The sequence below is a fragment of the Monodelphis domestica genome, chromosome 1 (assembly GCF_027887165.1).
Source record: "Monodelphis domestica isolate mMonDom1 chromosome 1, mMonDom1.pri, whole genome shotgun sequence".
Lineage (NCBI taxonomy): Eukaryota > Metazoa > Chordata > Mammalia > Didelphimorphia > Didelphidae > Monodelphis > Monodelphis domestica.
Genome location: NC_077227.1, coordinates 225910701 through 225930845, shown reverse-complemented (window position 1 = coordinate 225930845; position 20145 = coordinate 225910701). Strand labels below are relative to the sequence as shown.

The following is a 20145-nucleotide window of genomic DNA, read 5'->3' as shown; positions in this document are numbered from 1 at the left end:
GTTTCTCCATGGCTGTTCTCTTTCCTAATGAAATCACAGATCTTATCCAAAATAAAAGTATATATACATACATACAAGGATGTGTTTATATGTGTGCATCTCCCCCTGAACCTACCTCTATGTATCAGTCGATACAGTATATACACTACACATACATTAACCACACACATGCACATGCATACCCATACTTCAAATACTTTGCAGAGGCATAAATTTTGAATGTGAGAACAGAGAGAAGAATGAAAGGTGTACCTCATACAGGAGGAGGTACACCTTAACTGGAGTCTTAAGAGAATGAGGAGGATTTGAGTAGTCAGTGGTTAATGAGAAAATATTCCAAGTTGGTAATCTTACGAATTACATCTCGAAAAGATCTGAAAAGATCACCTGGTCTAGTCCTCCAGGCTAGGAAACTTGAGGTTCTGAGGAGCAAAGTACCAAAGGCTGCATGGCTACCACATAGTAGTACCATGATTCAAACCCAGGTCCTAAGGCTCTATACCCAGTGTTTATCCTACTGTACTCTACAGAATAGCATGAGCAAAGACAGGAGGAAGGAGGGTTTTTTTTGGATATGTGGGAGACAGAGATTAGCCTGAAGGTGTCTTGACTCAGATATACTTAGTTTGGAGGAATAAAGTACTTTTGATTCTCATTGATAACGGGGTTGGCATTTGGACAGCTACCACCACACTCCCTCTGTATATCCTTCACAAGAAAACCCCAGTGGCTCAGGGGGCATCCTCCAGCCCTAATGATACCAGGTACTTGCTACCAAAGTGGTGATTAGAGGAAATTGGCTCAAGTATAGGGATTGAAAATGTTCTAGCACACAGCTTAATTGGCTCACTAGCCTCTCTACAGAGCTGCAGTTGGATGCGAGGTTCTGTTCTGAATCCAATTAGAGAAGCTTTCAGTAGCTGTGGGCCTCTTTGCCTATTCAGAAACTGCCTGGCGAGCATTCTGAGGAATTCTGGAGGCCTCCACCTTCTAGCTTATTAGTAGAAAGGGCACAGTCTGTCATTCAAAATCTGTCAGGCACTAGATAGGGAAGTCTCCAGGAGCATGACTTTTCCTGCAGACCTTCTGACTTCCTTTTGTCCTGAGGGTGGTTTCAGATCCCTTTTGTAGGGATAAGCAGTATCTTAAGAGTTTTCAGAGCCAAGTAGAAGATTGAGTCTGATGCAGTTATTTATGTCTAGTACTTTTTTGGGGTCTTGTCAAAATGCCCATTCTTCACATTAATACTTTAGGTATCTTCAGTTTAATTCATGTGCATGCTACTTCCATCAGTTAGGACAACAACTCTCCTAATACAAGTAATAATAATATTAGCTATATTTATATAGAGCCTAATATCTGCCACACACTGTGCTAGGTACTTTACAAATGTTTTCTCACTTAGTCCTTTTAGCAACTCTGGGAGGTTAGGCACTATTATCCTCATTTTACAGATAAGGAATCTTTGGAAGACAGAGTTTGAATAATTTGCTCAGGGTTATACAGCTAGGGAATATCTGAATTATAACAATCTGTCCTGCAGTTGCTATCCTTCCCAGATGCTAACATGCCTGGTATGCTACATGAATTTAAATTCAAATCTTCTTACTTTTAAGCCTGGCACCACCTAGCTATTCCTCACCAAATAAATTGGACTACTGTGGCCAAAAAATCCAAACTCTGATTTGGAAAGGTCCTCACAAAGACCCCATCTAAACAGACATCTACTCAACATCATCCCAACAAATGTTTTGTTGTCATTCAGTTACTTCAGCCTTGCACATAGGAACTGCCATTTAGGTGTTCTAGCTATGAAAAAAGGTTTTGGGGTAAGCTCTATATGGCAACCAGTAGAGCTAATGCAATATTTGGTTTTGTTAGGCAAGTCAAGATGTCAGAGAGGTAAACTAGTCGGGCCACATCTGCAGTGTTGTGTTTTATCAGAGGCCCATATTTTATCAAGGATACTGATTAATTGGAGTATGAGGAATAAGTTCAAAATAATTCCAAGGGTTATAGAGGGTGTTATTAATCATGTGCTATTTTGACTAGATGGTTTCTGAACAGCAGTGTGATTCTATGAAAAGCATTCTTGATTTAGAATCTATATATTCTATATATTCAAATCCCAACTCTTTACTACTTACTACAACTTCTCTGGTCTTGTACTAGATCTTTATCTTTTTAGCATGCAGTTTCTTCATTTGCAAAATTAGAAATTCAGAAATGTTGAACTGAGTGAAGCCCAAATCTCCTTCTAGCAGTCCTTTGAACTTATGATACCTTATATCTGCAATTCTGTAAAATTTTTGTTACACTGAGGTCAACGCTTCCTGAAAGATTTTGGAATTCTGTCATTCTCTGAAATTTTCATTACCCTGAGCCACCCTACCCTATTCCTGATGTTGTATTCAAGGGCTAATTGGAGCAAATCTTCTCTTTTATGTATTATTTTATAGTCTTTCAAAAACTTTGAAGTCATTTCTCATGTCTTCCCTTTTTCAGGATAAACATTTCTAGGTTCTTTAGCTGTTCTTCATATTCTATGGCATAGAGTCCTCTTACATTCTACTTGTTTCTGTTTGGAAACATTCCATTGTCATCATACTGGACACTGTTCTGATGTTGTACATTGACTAATCCGCCAGTGATGAGGAGATCGCTAAATTTGTCTAGGCTTGACTTTAGATGATATTCTTTCCCTGACCCTCACTTAAACTTTTTTTGCCTTGGTAGGCCTTACAAAAATTTGCATTAAACTGGCATAGCCTTTAGAGCTCAAGGAAGGCTCATCTAGGTGTCTCAGCGGATAGAAAGCCAGACCATGAGATGAGAAATCCTGGGTTCAAATTTGACTTAAGACACTTCCTAGCTGTGTGACCCTGGGCAAGTCATTTTTGAACTGATATTAGTATCCATTCTAAGAAAGAAGGTAAAGAGTTTAAAAAAAAAAGATCCAGGGAAGAGGACTAAGTATTACAGTGGTCAGAGTAGAAACTGTACCTTTCTCCCCCAATTTGTTTTTGATAAAATCTGAGTATGGTTTTCAGTCATTCCATTCCTCCCACCTGTAGCCACCTGCCTAGTACATCTCTTTATTTTATCTTTCTTTGTTTTTGTTTTTTCCTATTTCAAAGGATGTCATTTTAGGGAACAACCTACCTTGATCCTCATAGACTCCATGGTTTAAAATTTCCATGGAAATCATTCATTACTCTGCTTGTATATGCTTTATTTAGACCTTCCCACTCTGCTTTTTCATTTCTCCTGAGAGTCTGTCTAAAGTACAGGGCAAGGCATAGTGTCAGACTTTAGACTCCACAGAGAAAGCTTCAGTATCTGGAACCTTATGTAAAACAATTTATTTCCTTGATGATATCATTTATATAGGTTGAATCTGAACTAGTGTCAGTTTATGTTTCCTTATCATATACTTACTAAAGAGGCAGTGGGTTCTAATGGAAGTGATAATGATGAAAATAATATTAATCACTGATATTTATATGGCACTTAAAGGTATTTAAAATGCTTTCTGTACATTATTTGATCCAATAACTTTATTTTTGAATTGAATTTAATTAATTAATTTAGAATATTTTCCCATGATTCATGTTCTCCCCTGCGGCACCCCTTCCCCATAACCAATGAGCAATTCCATTGGGTTTTATATGTTTCATTGATCAAGACCTATTTCCATATTATTGATAATTGTACTATGGTGATCATTTAGAGTCTACATCCCCAATCATATCCCCATCGACCCATCTGATCAAGGAGTTGTCCTTCTTCTGTGTTTCTATTCCCACAATTCTTCCTCTGAATGTGAATAGTGTTATGTTACACTTTTAAAGTGGATAAATAAACTGTTGTGTTCTTGACTGTCTATAATAATCTCTGCTGGATTTTTTATGCAGGGCTGGGAAGGACCTTGAAAATTCTTGCAACAATGCATACATACCTCCCAGAGTGGTTGCAAGGATTCAATCATATTTGTAAAGTGCTTATTTTAGCACAGTACAGATTCTATATAAATGCTAGCTATTAATATTGTCTAATAAGAATATTAGGATTGACTTCATAAATTTAAAATAAGAATTGACATTCAAATAGCACTTTGAAATCTGCCAAGTGCTTTATGAACTTTATTTCATTTAAGTCTCTCCACAACCACTTCAGGGTTAAACATTTGCTTAAAAAAATTTTTTTTGACAATTTTTTTTCCTGACATTTTTCTATTCATATTCTCTCTTCCACTATTCCCTCTCCCAAGCAATAAATAGTCTGATAATTTCACATTGTGTTCATATTATATATATTTATGTATAATATTAATTATTTATATTTCTATATCGCTCTTGCATGACATGACACATATTACCCAAATTATAAAAAATCATGAAAGAAAGTGAAAGTTGGCATGCTTTGATCTGAGGTCAGACTCTTTAAAGTTTCCCTTTGGCTGTGGTTAGCATTTTTTATCATGAGTCCCTTGGATTTTCTTGGAATCTTATTTTCCTGATAATAGTTTTGTTCTACACAAATGATCATCCAATAGTATTTGTATTACTCTATACCTTGTTCTCCTGATACTACTCACTATTCACTTTACTTTGTATCAATTCATATAAGTTTTTCTGAACTTATCCTATTGATCATTTCTTATGGCACAATAATATTCCATCATAACCATAATTTACAAGTTGTTCAGCCATTCTCCAATTGATGGACACCCTCTCAATTTCCAATTCTTTGCCATAAAAAAGAACTGCTAAATTTTTTTTATAAGTAGGTATCTGATTTATTCATGATACAGATCTAGTAGTTGTATTGCTGAGACAGATAAAGGGTATACATTGTTTTATGGCCCTTTGGGTATATTGCTCTCCTGAATGATTGTATCAGTTCACAGTTCTACCAGCAGTGTATTAGTGTCCCAATTTCTCCACATTCCCATGACATTTATCATTTCCTTTTTTGGTAATATTAGCAAATCTGATAGGTGTAATGTAGTGTTTCAGAGTTAATTTTAATTTGCTCTAATCATTTGTCATTTGGAGCATTTTTTCATATGACAAAATATAATTTTAATTTTTTCTGAGAACTGACCATTCATATCCTTTGACTAGCAATTGAGGAGTGCTTTGTATTCTTACAAATTTGTCTGTTCTCTACATATCTGAGAAATAAAGCATTTGTCAGAGCTATTTGTTATAAAATTTGTTGTTTCCCTTCTTGTTTGCATGGGTTTTGTGCCTACAAAACCATTCTAATTTAATGTAATTAAAATTGTCCATTTCATCTTTTGTTTTCTATGTCTTGTTTGATCATAAATTCTTCCCTTACTAATAAATCTGACAGGTAAACTTTTCCTTGTTCCCCTAATTTGTTTATGGTGTCTCCCGTTATTTCTAGATCAAGTATGCATTTGGACTTACAATTCTTAGTGTATGGTGTGAGATGTTAGTTTCTGCATAGTTTCTGCCGTATTATTTTCCAATTTTCCCACCTGTTTTGTTAGATAGTGAATTCTTCCCCCAATAGCTTAGATCTTTGGGTTTATTGAACACTAGGTTACTATGGTTATTAACTACTGTGTGACAAATACCTAACCTATTCCACTGATTCACTGTCCTTTTTTTTTTTTTTAATCTTAAACTTCTGTCTTAATCAATACTTTGTATTGATTCTTAGGCAGAAGTATGGTGAGGGCTAGGCAGTGGGAGTTAAATGACTTGCCCAGGATCAAACAACTAGGGAGTGTCTGGGGTCAGATTTGAACCCAGGACCTTCCATCTCTAGGGTTGACTCTCAATACACTGAGCCCACCTAGATGTCTCCCCACTACATTTTTTAGCCAGTACCATATTGTTTTGATGATTACCACTTTAATAGTATAGTTTGAGATCTGGTATGGCTAAACTTCCTTCATATTTTCTTCCATCAATTCCCTTGATATTCTTGACCTTTTTTTCTTCCAAATGAATTCTGTTATTTTTTGTAGACCTAGGCAACAATTTTTGAATAATGTGATTAGTGTGGTAGGGTACTAAGACTTATATTATTCCCACTTTACATATTACGAAACCAAATCTCAAAGAAATTAAAGTTATAGACTCAGGGTCACATAGCTAGTAAATTTTAATGCCATGATTTGAACCCAGATCTTCGGACTCCAAATCCAACAGTCAATCAGTGAGCATTTATGAAATGTTTACTTTGTGGCTGACTCTGTACTAAGTACTGGAGGTACAAAAAGGAAAAAATAAGGTCTCTGCCCTTAATAATGGGGCATATTTGCCAACCACTATACAGGACAAGCCCTCTTATAGAGTAATAGAGCATTTTAAGATTTTGAAAGTGCTCTCTATATGGGAATTCAGTCAGTCTGTACCAGTGATGATGAACTTTTTAGGGATGGAGTTCTGCTTCTCGTACCCCCCTGATCAAGTGTAATGCATGCCTTCCCAGATACCAGATGCCAATCCTCCTGGGCCTCACCCACTCCACCCAGGGTAAGAAATAAGTACTCTTGCTGGGCAGAGGGGTGAGTGATGTGGAAAAAAAAATGTCATCAGACTTTGCCCAAATTCCTCTTGCCTTTCTAGTAATAAATTCCATGGGAGTGGGGGGTGGGGTTACAGAGCCGACATCACTCTGTGTGCCATAAGTTCACCATCATTGATCTGTATGGTTATCAAGGTAAGTAGGCATTGTTGTTATTCTTCTTTTTAAGATTTGGAAGTAAAGGCCACTGAGAGTTTGAGGAGTTTGCTCACTGTCACATAGCTAGGAAGTATCTGAGGCACAATTTTAATTCAGGTTTTCCTGACTCCACATTCAGCATTCTATCCACTGTTCTACATAGCTGCCCTCTCCTTCTGTTTTCTAGCACCTAGCAAAGTCCCTGACCATAAAAGGTGCATAATAATTGTTTATAGATAATGATTGTTCTGTAGTTTAAACACTGTATTCCGTGGTCAATTTAGTATTTGATGACTGAGTGACTGTGTCATATTTTTTACTCTGTTCTTTCCTCATAGTATTTTTTCTACTAGAGTATTTTACGGCCTTTATGGTACAGTCCATATAAAATAAAAAATAATAAAAAGAGGAATCCTCCCTCAATATGATGTTCTTGCTTTTTTATATTTGAAAGATTGTTCATTCTTTTGTTTATGCCACATATGCTCAGATCTCATCAATCGTTCAAACAGAATCTCAGGGCATTGTTAAATCTAACCAATCTCACTGTACTGAACAGGTCACATACTGACTCCAAATGGATGAAGTAAGTTGCCTGAGTTGGCACATGGCTAAAAAGGCCTAGACTGCATGCCTTTTATCTTGCAGCAAAGGGCTTTTTACTTTGGGGCTGTTTCAGTCCACCTATTTCTTGTCACTCCCTCATTGTTTTCACCTGCAAAACAACCCAGTTTACTTGTTGAAAGATTTTTTTTTTAGATTAATATATTGTCCCAGGAACTTAGAACTAAGGACTACAAGCTTGGGGACATTCTCTCTGAGGTGTGCTCTGAGGAGAGAAAAGCATGTATATATGTTTGTGTGCATAAATATGAAATAGAGAACATGAAGACTATTTTTAATGTTTGCCCAGTATCCTTTTTGTCTTTTTCTTGAGTGTTTAATTGCAAGTATTAAATGAATAGTTTTTAAGAGCTTAACATTTTTCCCTGTTGCCTAATGTTCACTCTCAGATTATAATGGGCAATTGAGAGCAATTAATTTTTTTTCTAGGCCTGATCTAACCAACCTTTGTGATTCTTGGTACTTAACTATTAGTTCTATTTACCTGCCTATAAAATGGTAACCCAGTAAACCCTACTGGATGCCTAGAGATTTATATTCTCCATTTTAGTCTTCAATCTATAGCTATAAGAGAATTGTATTCTATAGCCATTAATAGAAATTGTCTAATGTTTAGTGAAACAGATCCGCTAAGGGCTGATTCTCTCAGGATTAAGATTTTATATTGTCCTAAGAGTTTCCAGACGTCTTGAAATTAATTTCTTGACACTGTTTCTATTAGTGTAGTGCTCCATCTCATACATTTTTTATTGGGCTTTCCCCCTCTGTCCCATGACTTAAAAATCAACTCAGAGAGAAGGGGGTCCTATATGTTGTTTGGATTGTCAAGAAATACTAGTAAGTTCTTAAATTTCCTGTTAAGACAGAGAATGTTAGGGGGCTTTTACTTTTAATTCTTAAAGTTTGATAGAATCATTGTATATTAGAACCCAGAACACACAAATTTAGAATTGAAAGGGACCTTAGAACATTGGGTGTTTCAATTCAAGGCAAAAAAAAACAAAAAATAGATAATGGAATGTTAAAGCGAGAAAGAACTTGAAGATCACTTGGCCTAATTCCTTCCTTATACCAAACTGAACTTTCATCTAGAAATTGAATTAAATGACAGTAATGCTAAACCCCAGACTCATCTCTTCTCTCCCCCATGTACACACACACACATACATGGATGTATTTTTGAGTTCATGTCCATAAAAAGAAAAACCCCAGGTTTTATTATGCTTTGTTTGCCTCTGGGGAGGAGGAAACCTTAACCCAAATAAATAAAACTTATTATCCTTGTTACTCTATGGAAATCTAACATATATTTTATTTGAAAGAATATTGAACTCAGCTTAGCATAGCATGTTTTAAATTGGTGCAAAACTGGTGACCCATGGAGCAATAGGTCCTCTATAATGTCAACCTATTATTTTGCAGTTAACCAAGGACCAAGAAAATATTGCTCCATTCAAGACTCCCTAACAACATAGTAGATCCTAGGGGAATTTAATTTCTGACACACCCCAGCCACCAAAGTTGTGTAAGGAATTAAGAGTTTGACTGAATATATGAGGATTCTAAAATAATCTTGTGGTCACCAATTTAAAATATCATAGCTCAAGCTAAAATGACTTGTAATAGCTTTTATTTACAAAAGGGTGGAAAGAGTGAAAGTAGAGGAATACAAAAAGAGGGTAGAGAAGATATCTACCCTATAACACTAAATATTGCTCCTGTGCTTGGCTCAGCCTGGCAGGGCTTGTTAACCTTTGACCATAAGATCCAGAGTTCTAACCACATGGCCTCCTCCAAGAAGGGAAGGCCTCTCCAAAACTAATCTCTCTCCAGATACTAGGAAAGGAAGGCCAGCTACTCACCCAAGAGGCAGTCCAAGTCCTAAGTTAAGAGGCAGTTCACCAGTCTTAGACAGTGATGTAGCTGAAGAAGATCAGCACTTTTATAGTCCTTTTTGTACCTTCCCCTCTTCACAGAGGCCAATCACAGCTTCCAAATTACCTATCACTGCCCAGGTGGGCAGTGTTTGTGGGATTCACACCTCTCATCCTCTGAAGGTGTAAACTCTTATCAAAAGGATTCACAAGTTCCTGACTGACTGAGTTTCTGAGGGTATGAACTCTTAAGTAAGTGACTTGTGAATTTTCTTGTTTGGCTAACAAAGTGTTAAGTAGGGAAGGTTTAAGTTTTTGGTTGATTCAATTAAAAGTTGCTGATTGATAAACAAAGAGAGTTTGATTCACACATGACAATTGGAAACATTTTGACTCTAAATCCAGCATTGGACTGAGTTTCTCTTCTCCAAAGACCTACCTAGTAATTTGATTCCACCATCCTGTTTAACTAAGACCGGACCTTTCCCTAACCCTGGTTGTAACTATGCCATGGAATAAAAAAGGCTAAAAGATATAAGGAAAGTAGAGGAGACAAGTGATTATCACTGAAGGTGACAAGGAGTTAATGAAACCTGCCAATGAGGTTTGATAGATTCCGAAAGAATTAATGATATGCCTGTGAGGCTCCATAGTCTGAAAAGGTCAAAGCATTGTGTGTCTGTTGGTCTCTTTCCTTTCTTTTGCCTCTTGACCGCACTTTAAAGGTACCTTGAACATTAATCCATTGCTGGCGGAGTTGTGAATTGATCCAGCCATTCTAGAGGGTAATTTGAAACTATGCCCAAAGGTTGCTAAAAGACTGTCTGTTCTTTGATGCAGCCATAGCACTGCTGTATTTGTACCCCAAAGAGATATCAAGAAAAAGACTTGTACAAGAATATTCATAGCTGCGCTCTTGTGGTGACAAAAAATTGGAAAATGAGGGGATGCCCTTCAACTAGGGAATGACTGAACAAATTATGGCATATGTTGGCGATGGGATATTATTGTGCTCAAAGGAATAACAAACTGGAGGAATTCTATGGGAACTAGAACAAGCTCCAGGAAGTGATGCAGAATGAGAGGAGCAGAACCAGGAGAACATTATACACAGAGACTGATACACTGTGGTACAATTGAATGTAATGGACTTCTCCATTAGTGGCAATGCAGTAATCCTGAACAACTCAGAGGGATTTATGAGAAAGAACACTGTCCACATTCAGAGGAAAAACTGTGGGAGCAGAAACGCTGAAGAAAAACAACTGCTTGATTACATGGGTTGATGGGGATATGATTGGGGATGTAGACTCCAAATGATCATCTTAATGTAAACATCAACAACATGAAAAAGTTTTTGTCCAAAGACATGTAAAACCCAGTGGAATTGCCAATCAGGGAGGTTGTGGGGGAGGGGGAGGGAAGGGAAGGAGTATAATTCTTGTAACCAAGGAATAATGTTCTAAATTGACTAATTAAATAAAACTTAAAAAAAAAATAAAGGTACCTTGACCAAGTGAATATATTTAGGAAGAAAATAATAATTCCTGAAGATAATGCACGAACACTTGATCAGAAACTGTGGAATTAGGATCAAGAATTATGACAGGGAAGAGTTGGGCGACCTATGAATTGCAAAGACCTGAGTTCATATTTGGGCCTCAGATACTTTCTAGTCATGTGACCTTGGGTAAGTCACTTAACTCTAGTTGCTTAGCCCTTGCTCCTCTTCACCTTGAGTCTGATTCTTAGTATCAGTTCTAAGATAGAAGGTAAGGGATTTAAAAAATAAAAAAGAACAATGACAAGAATTTACTAGTAAAGGAAAGTTCTAATGTATCCTCAAAGTATTAACTACTGTTGGGAGTATCTAGTGAGAACTACTAGTGAACTAGTTTATTTTTCTGTTCTTTGGACTTAGTTCTTTTGTTTGCTAACCTCATTTACCCTCACTATCTCATACTGAACTTTTTATTTGCCCAGCAACTAATTTGGTGCTATATACATAGTAGGTATCCTCCTAAGGGAGCCTACATGAGAGAATGCAAACAAACAAGCCGAAAATCCTGATAAAGCAACAGAGGACAGTGATGGTGAACCTTTTTGAGACTGTACTGCTCTGCCCCCACTGCCATGCCTGCCCTTCCGCCCTGCCTCCCCCATACACACACATGGGAGAGAGGAAGCCCTCCCATTATTTGCTGGCCAGAGTGGTGTGGGAAGTGAGGAATGACTTCAGGGCCATGGAAAGGGGGTAGGGAACAGCTCCACCTATCCTGTCTCTGACTTTCTAGTAATGAACTCTGATGGGCAAGCGCATGTGTGACCACAGAGAAGGCTCTGTGTCCCATCTTTGGCACACATGCCCATAGATTTACCATTACTGATATAGGCTGTGATTTATTCATTATTAGAGGCAGTATCTAAAAGATAAAGAGTGCTACTCTTGGAACAAGAAGAAAACTCAGTTCAAATCCCTCCTCTGACATTTAATAGCTATATTAACCCTGTAAATCCTTTGGCTCTGCACCTCAGTTCTTCATTTCTAAAATGAAAATATTGAGCTTGCTACATATTAAAGTCCCTTCCAGCTCTAAATTTATGATCCTCTCTATGGTCAGATGTTTTATTAAATATCAGCTGAAAAAAGCCTTAAAACAATTGAGAGCTCTATGATATCTTGTAAAACATCTAACCCAATTATTTGATATATCAGGAAACTCAAGAGAGAGAAAGAGACTTGCCTTAAGGTCCCACAATTCTTCTTTGGCAGAGTTCCATATTCTGTTTCTTTTGGTAGAAAATGTCCCTTATTGTCAATGCCACCATTTATATATCAAGTATTATAAATATTGACATTGATGAAGTCTGGGTAGGTTTAAAATCCAGTTAAAAGATAATAGTAAGAATTTTATCTTTGTCTCCCCAATCAGTGTCTGTATTCCCATAGTGCCTAGCACATGTTTGGTGTTAATATATGTTCATTGAGATTTACCTAAGGCTTATGATTTATAAAGCTGAACAATAATTCTGTCATGTAGATAAAATAAGTGTTATAATTTCCATTTTACCTATGTGGAAACTGAGATAGGATTCAAGTGACTTGCATATCTCTAGTAAGTGTGGTAAAGTCATGTTTTAAAATCAGATTTTATGTTTCATTGGGCAGGAGTTATGTTGAGGAGGTAGGGTGTATTTATATCAGAGACTCAGTGGTACAGTAAGACCACCAGATTTGGATTCATGAAGACTTGAGTTTAAATATGGCCCTAGAACAGGGTTCCCCAAACTTTTTATACAGGGGACCAATTCACTGTCCCTCAGACTGTTGGAGGGCCAGATTATAAAACTATGAACAAATCTATATGCCGCTGTCTGGGATAGCGGAGGCTACAGCACTGGCTGTGATGGGCCTGTCACACCTCGCACAGGCCCATCACCGCCACCACTATAAGGGACAGCAGTATACACAGTGCGGAATCCCCTCCCTCAGATCGTTGCTCACCATGCTGACATCTTCCATTGTGCAGCCACATAATCCTTTGCACAGCCCCTCATTCTCATTCAGTTACTCTCAGAACAAGGCACCATGCAAAGGATTATATCACTGGAAGTAGTACTGTATATGAGTGACGCCATACTTTACAGCACCGCCATATGCAGAGCTCCTCTCACTGACCACCAATGAAAGAGGTGCCCCTTCTGGAAGTGTGGTGAAGGCCGGATAAACAGTCTTAGGGGGTCACAGTTTGGGTACCCCTGCCCTAGACACTTATTAGCTATGTTATCCTAGGGCAGTCACTTAACTTTTTTCTATCTCAGTTTCCTTATCTAAAAAATTCTGGTGGTAATAGCATCTACCTCCCAGAGGTATTTGTAAAGCACTTAGCCCAGTGCCCTGGCACATAATAAGTGCAGTATAGATGTATCTCCCCATATTCCTCTCTCCCTTCTTTCCTTCCTTCTTTGCATTCTTTTGCACTCCTAATTGTCATTATTTAGCACAGTGCCTGGCACATTGTAAGTACTTTATGATGTATTCCTTAGTTATTTGAATTCTTCATTTGAAACCCCCACCCTTTAAGGTTTTTCCTTCAATGTTCAGTTCAAGCTTCACATTCTTTTTGAAGCTTAATCTTAAAATCTCCAAGGTGCTATTGTCCTTTGCTATTAGATTGTATTATATCATATCATTATCTTATATTTATATAATGTATTACATATTTTCTTACCAGATAGAGTGCAGGCTTCTTGAGGGCAAGAACTATTTCTATTTTTATTATTTTTAATCATTTATTATAATTTCATATTGTTTGTGATTCTAACAATAATTTTGGTTTTTTATTATTTTTCTTGTTGTAATGTACTTATCACATAGCGCTTATCATACAGTGTTTATCACATAGTAGGTGCTTAAAAAATACTTAATGATTAATTCAAGCCTTCCTTGATCCTCCCCCTATTTCCAGATGAATCTCTCCCTTCTCAAACTGCCCTGCCAAATTGTCTCTCCTTTTCCCCTCTTTATTTATCTTGTATCACACTTATTTGTGTATACATCTTAACTCCTTTAATTATAATTCTGTTCCTTGAGACTAATTCCAGTTTGGCACATCATATTTACAAATACTCTATATAATAATCATCCCATTTAATTAATTTTGTCTAATCTTTTTTATTTATCTAATGCCAAGCATCAATTAATGATCACTTATTTATTAAGCACCTTACTATATGCCAATCTACCAAATGCAGTATAAATATTAACTAATTAATAACCATACATTGAAATAAGTGGGGACAGAATTGAATTAGTTTTCTTATTTCATCAGATGGCCATCATCTTCAACAAGGAAGGCCTCAGTGCCATCAAGCCCCCTTGTGTGATTCAGAACTTCATCAATCACAATGCTGTCCTGTACAAGGTGTTTGTGGTGGGCGAATCCTACACTGTAGTACAGAGACCATCTTTGAAGAACTTTTCTGCAGGAATGTCAGGTAATTTATCCAGAACACTTTACAATGCTGACCATTAAGGGCGTAGTATATATTGTAGAGAAGATACTTTTTGAATCAGATCACTAAAAGGTTGGCACCTGTCTTTCTTGCCTTATTAAAGAATTGGGAAGCAAAGATAGCCCATAAGGGCAGTCTTCTGTTCTTGAGCAGATGTTGTTCATGGTCACAGAAACCATGGGGAAGCAATTCATCTTATCAGGTCAATTGTGCAAGGTGATATTTAGCCTAAGTAGAGCCCTAACATATCCAGGCATAATTAGGAAATGTCACTAAAAATAAGGGAAAAAATTTAATGAAATTTTTTCCCTTTTTTCCCTTAAAAACAAATACACTTGACCAAATACATCCAAGGGAGTGTTGAGACTTCATAGAATGGGGAGGTTGGAGAGGGAGAGGAAGCACCCATTTCAAAGCTTAGACATTTGGATTGTAATCATTGCTCCATTCTTTATCATTTGAATATCCTTGGGCAAATTAGATTTTTTCTGAACTTCGCTTTCCTCCTCTGTCTCATGGAGCATCAGTTGGGAGGATTACAAGTAGTAACGTATGTACGTATGCTATAAAAATTATTTAAGGCTAGTAGATTTTGTTTTTTCCATCAAGACTGTTGTGGCTCCGAACTTACTATGGGTTCTATCTCTTGGGAACCTGTCTTCAGAGCTTGCTTATGGGCCAGAGGAGAAAGTCATAGTCATCACTCTGTAGACTTGATTGTTGTTGTTTTTTAAACTCTGACCTTATGTCTTCAAATTAATACTAAGTATTGGTTCCAAGACAGAAGAGTTGTTGAGGGCTAGGCAGTCAAGGTTAAGTGATTTAGGCCAGGCTTTTACAACTCAAAAGTGTCTAAAGCTTGTTTTGAACCCAGGTTGAAACCAGGTTCTCCTGTGTCTGACTTGGCTCTCTATCCACTGAGCCACCTAGCTGTCCCTTAACTTGTCTCTTGATGCCAGAGAGAATTTCTTTGTTGGAGCATATAAGCTTGTTCACCATCCTTGACTCAGGATGACTTTTGACCATCCAAAAAAATCAAATTCACCCTAATAATGAAGTCTACATCCATTAAATAAGGAGATTTTTGATGTACCCATAAGGAATGAACACAAAGAACTTACCATCTGTTTCTATATCATTCATCTAGTAATCGAATGATGATGAGTCACAGAGGAGAAGGAAGACCAGTGGGGAGGCTTCTAAAAAGTGATCTTTGAGAAATACTAGGAAATGGAAGATGACTCAAGTTAATTGTATTCAGGATTGTCACACATATTTACTTATTTAAGATTTGGATGTGTGATTTTTTCAGGCTTTAGAACTTTAGGCATGTAAATGCCCTCATTGCAAATAGTCCAGTCAGCTACAGGCATTTATTAAGTACCTACTATGTGCTATATGCTCTGCTACATGCTGGAAATGGAAGAGAAAAGAACAAAATGGCTTGCGCTTTCAAAGAGTTCACTGTCTAAAGGAGGAATTAACATGCAAACAAATTTGTACAAACTACATATGAACTATTTACAGTATATGTTGGAGATACTAAATGGAAAGAAGGTCTTAACAATTAAGGAGGACTGAGAAGGATGTGGGATTTTAGCTGGGACTTGAAGGAAGCGGGAGAGTGGAGATGAGGGGACCTGGGGGACAAAAAGATGATGCCCAGAACCAAGAGATGGAGATTCTTGTTCAAGAGACAGCAAGGATCCAGGATCAAAAGATACCAAGGCTACTACTGGATCACAAGGAATGGTTGATTAGGAATGGATAATGTATAAAGAAAAACTTAATATAACATTTAGAGATATCCAAAAGCAGATTGGGCTTGATTTTTTTTTTAATTGGAGGTCTATAAGAAGAGACTTGACAACCATTTGGTAGGAATATTTTTATAGGTTTCTTGCTTAAGTATGGGCTGAAAGAAGTAGGTGGTACTCTGGGTTATTATGAGACTCTTTGATTCTCTGAAATATTTATTGAATGCTATTATGCGTTGAGGTCTTGACTCGACACTGGGAGAAATACAGTGTTTAGATAAGGTTTACACTTGTCCCTGCCTTCATGGAACTTAAAATCTAGATGGGAGATAAAGCACAAATACTTATAATACACATCTTATGTTGTATTTATCATTTCTCAAGATGCAAATCAAAATTTTTAATATAAATTTAAGGAGAAAAATATTGATAATTGGAGTTCGGAAGCTGGTATCCATGGATCGCTTTGTAGAACAAGTGATATTTGAGTTAATAAATTTATTGACTGGGTAGTACTTCCTTTGGCAAATATAGGGGAAGGTCCACATCACAGCCATTTAAGTGTTCAGAATAAAGGATCACAAATATAGGACTAAATAGGGCATTATAGAACATAGTAACTCCTTCATTTTCCAAATAAAGAATTGTACATAAAGCAGAGACTCCATAATTGGTTTAATAAAGTAACCATATCTCCTATCTAAATTTTAAATTCTTTAAGAGAAGAGTTTATGTACCTGGACCCAGTAGTGATTAAATCAGTGCTGGGTGAGCCCGACTCTGCTTTAGGCTGTAGCAGTAATAGGCAAAAGCACTGGGCCTGGAGTCAGAGACCTGAGTTCACAGCCATATAACCTTAGGTAATTTATAGCTTTGTGATCCTGCTCAAATCACTTTACTTTTCTTTGCCTCAGTTTTCCCATCTATAAAATGGAGATAATGATAGCATCTACCTCCTAGGGTTGGTTTAAGGATTAAATGAAATAATATTTGTAATGCACTTTGTAAACCTTAAAGTGTTAGCTATTGTCGATATTAATGATTTGAGTATTGGTAGACTACTGGAGTGATTGATCTGAAGTGAGCTATATTAATTTGAGCAGTATGTTTTAAAAAACCCAAGGTACTGTCTTTAGAAACAACTGATATGTTAAGGAGAAATTAGTAACCAAAGCTTTCTAAATTTAGATAATATGCTTGCTTGCTTTTTAGTTGACAGATGTATCTTTCTAAACTCCTGGATTCCATTCCATTGCAACTTCCTTCCCATGTGTGTACCTTGTTTGGTTCCCCCTCAGACTCTCAAATTAAGTTCAGCTGTTCCACACCCCGACTTGGATCCTTCTCATTTCTTGGACAATCCTTTCCTGCACATACCCAGGATAAGTCACCTCACAGCTTGGAAAGAGCCTTTTCTTTACACCTCTTGGATAGTCTTTCTCCTTGAACCATTCATTGCAAGTCTTATTCTCTAGGGCCAAGCATGTGTAGAAAAGAAATGGAAAAATCATGAATAAATAAATGAGGAGGTGAAGTACTGAAATGTAAGAGGAAAAATTCAAGAGGGGAAAAAAAATATTTCTGTTGGTTCTTTTTTCCCCCCTCCAGACTTTTACATTTCCAATCACAACAAGCATGATCATTTTATCAGTACAACCATATTCATTTACAATATGTTTGTGTTTTCCAAAGACTGTAACCATATAGTTATTTCACATTTACAAATGACCTCGTGAATCTAGAGTATAGTAAATGCCATATAAATAATAAAAATCATATAAACTATTATTATCTTATTATAGTAGCACCAGTCGTAAATAGTACTGACCAAGTCAAAAAGATTGGATTCAAGTGCTGCTTGACACATTTTGGCTGTGACCCCATGGCAACTCTCTAAGGACAGAAATTGATGAGAAGATACCAAGTATTTCCCCGGAAATTCCCAATGTCCCAGCATTTTTCATAGGTCCTGGCACATAATTGGCATTTGATTAGCTTTTTCCCTGACAACATGACTGACATAGCAGTTAAAAAGTGGGGGAGAAACATTGTAAAATGCATTTCTTTCTATTCTCCTTCCCTTGTGTACCTGTACAATCCTCTCTTCATTTAAAAAAATGGGGGAGTGGGTTGTCAGAGGTGTCAAAATTTTCAGAAATTTGATCTTTCTCCTTGAGTACCATCAGAAGTGATAGATCCCGGGGCAGTATTCTAGAACAAATGGTCCTAGTTCAATGCAGCTCTGCCTCATTAAAACATCATTTTATTAAGCAAAGTTTTGTTTATGCTGACTCTTTATAGTTTTACTGTGTTTCTGGCACTATTAGCATTACCAAGTTGTCATAAGATACATAGACTTGGGGATGGGAAGATAGAGGGGGAAGAACAAATGAAAATGATTCTATTCTTATATATCTGAAAAGGCCCTGTAGTAAGCCGAGAGGTTTCATTCTAAGACTAGCTCCTGGAATCATCTACCCTGAGGGTAGGGATGTTCTTAACCTTTTTTGGCATTGTAGACCCTTTTGACAGCCTGGTGGAGGCTATAGACCTCTTCTAGGATGTTTTTTAAATATATAAAATCCTTACAACTTCAAAAATTTTTTTAGAAATAGCTCAGGGGCAGGTAGGTGACACAGTAGGTAGCCAGTTCTGGATTTTGGAGATCCTGAGTTCAAATGTGACTTCAGACACTCTAGCTATGTGACCCTGGGCAAATTACTTAACCCACTTGCCTAGCCCTTGCCCTTTTCTTGGAGTTGTTACTAAGACAGAAAGTAAGGGTGTTTTTTTCCCCCTTTTTTTAAAAATTCAGAATATTTTTCCATGGTTACATGATTCATGATTCTCCCTTCCTTTAATTTCCCCCCCTCCTCCCTCCTAAAGCCAACAAGCACTTCTCCTGGGTTATACAGGTATCATTGTTCAAAACCTATTTCCATGTTCTTATCAGCAGTAGAGTGATCCTTTAACATCAAAACCCCAATCACATCCCTATCGCACCATGTGGTCAACCATATAGTTTTCTAATGCATTTCTGGTTCCACAGTTCTTTCTCTGGATGTGGATAGCATTCTTTCTCCTAAATTCCTCTGAATTGTCCTGGGTCATTGCATTGCTGCTAGTAGAGAAGTCCATTATATTCAATTGTACCACAGTGTATCAGTCACTGTGTATAATGTTCTCCTGGTTCTGCTCCTCTCACTCTGCATCAGTTCCTGAAGGTTGTTCCAGTTTATATGGAATTCTTCCTTTTCTTTATTCCTTTCAGCACAATAGTATTCCATCACCAACAGATACCACGATTTGTTTAGCCATTCCCTAATCGAAGGGCATCTTCCTCATTTTCCAGTTGGTTTTGTTTTTTTGCCACCATAAAGAGCGCAGCTATAAATATTCTTGTACAAGTCTTTTTCCTTATTATCTCTTTGCGGTACAAACCCAGCAGTTCTATGGCTGGATCAAAGGGCAGCCAGTCTTTTGGCACCCTTTGGGCATAGTTCCAAATTGCCTTCCAGAATGGTTAGACCAATTCACAACTCCACCAGCAGGGTATAATTGTCCCAATTTGGCCACATCCCCTCTAACATTTATCACTTTACTTTGCTGTCATATTGGCCAGTCTGCTAGGTGTGAGGTGGTACCTCAAAGTTGTTTTAATTTGCATTTCTCTAATCAGGAGGGATTTAGGACACTTTTTCAATGTATTTATTCATAGTTTTGATTTTACCATGTGGAAACTGCCTATTCATGTTCCTTGACCATTTATCAATTGGGGAATGGCTTGATTTTTTGTAGATTTAACTTGGTTCCTTATATATTTGGGGAAAAGAAAGGGTTTAGTGTGTGTGTGTGTGTGTGTGTGTGTGTGTGTGTGTGTGTGTGTGTGATGTACCTAGCTCAGTTCTCTCACCTTTTATGAAACTAAGGCTAGGGAAGGGAAGTGATTTGTCCAAGGTTACTGGCATGGACAAGGTACCTGGATTTGTGAATACCTTTCACCTTTCACTTCCCTTTGTAAAATGAGTTTAGATCCTAGATAACCAAATTGTGTCCCTGTTGACAAAGTATAGACTGGACAAGATTTTTAGTTTAGTTTTATTTTTTTTTAAGTGTGTGTATATATAATACATAAGATAAATTCTATCTATGCCTTATTAGCTAGATAAAAT

At 37.2% G+C, this 20145-nt stretch overlaps 1 protein-coding gene across 11 annotated transcripts in view; it reads left to right on the top strand.

Annotated features, from left to right (window-relative positions):
- The window catches only part of ITPK1 (inositol-tetrakisphosphate 1-kinase), a 386351-nt gene that overhangs the window by 258762 nt on the left and 107444 nt on the right, over window positions 1-20145 (top strand). For all 11 annotated transcript variants that reach the window (XM_056810465.1, XM_056810462.1, XM_056810459.1 and 8 more), the window contains one exon: window positions 14033-14198. In XM_056810465.1, the coding sequence (XP_056666443.1) occupies window positions 14033-14198 (166 nt within the window). The remainder of the gene's footprint in view (window positions 1-14032; window positions 14199-20145) is intronic.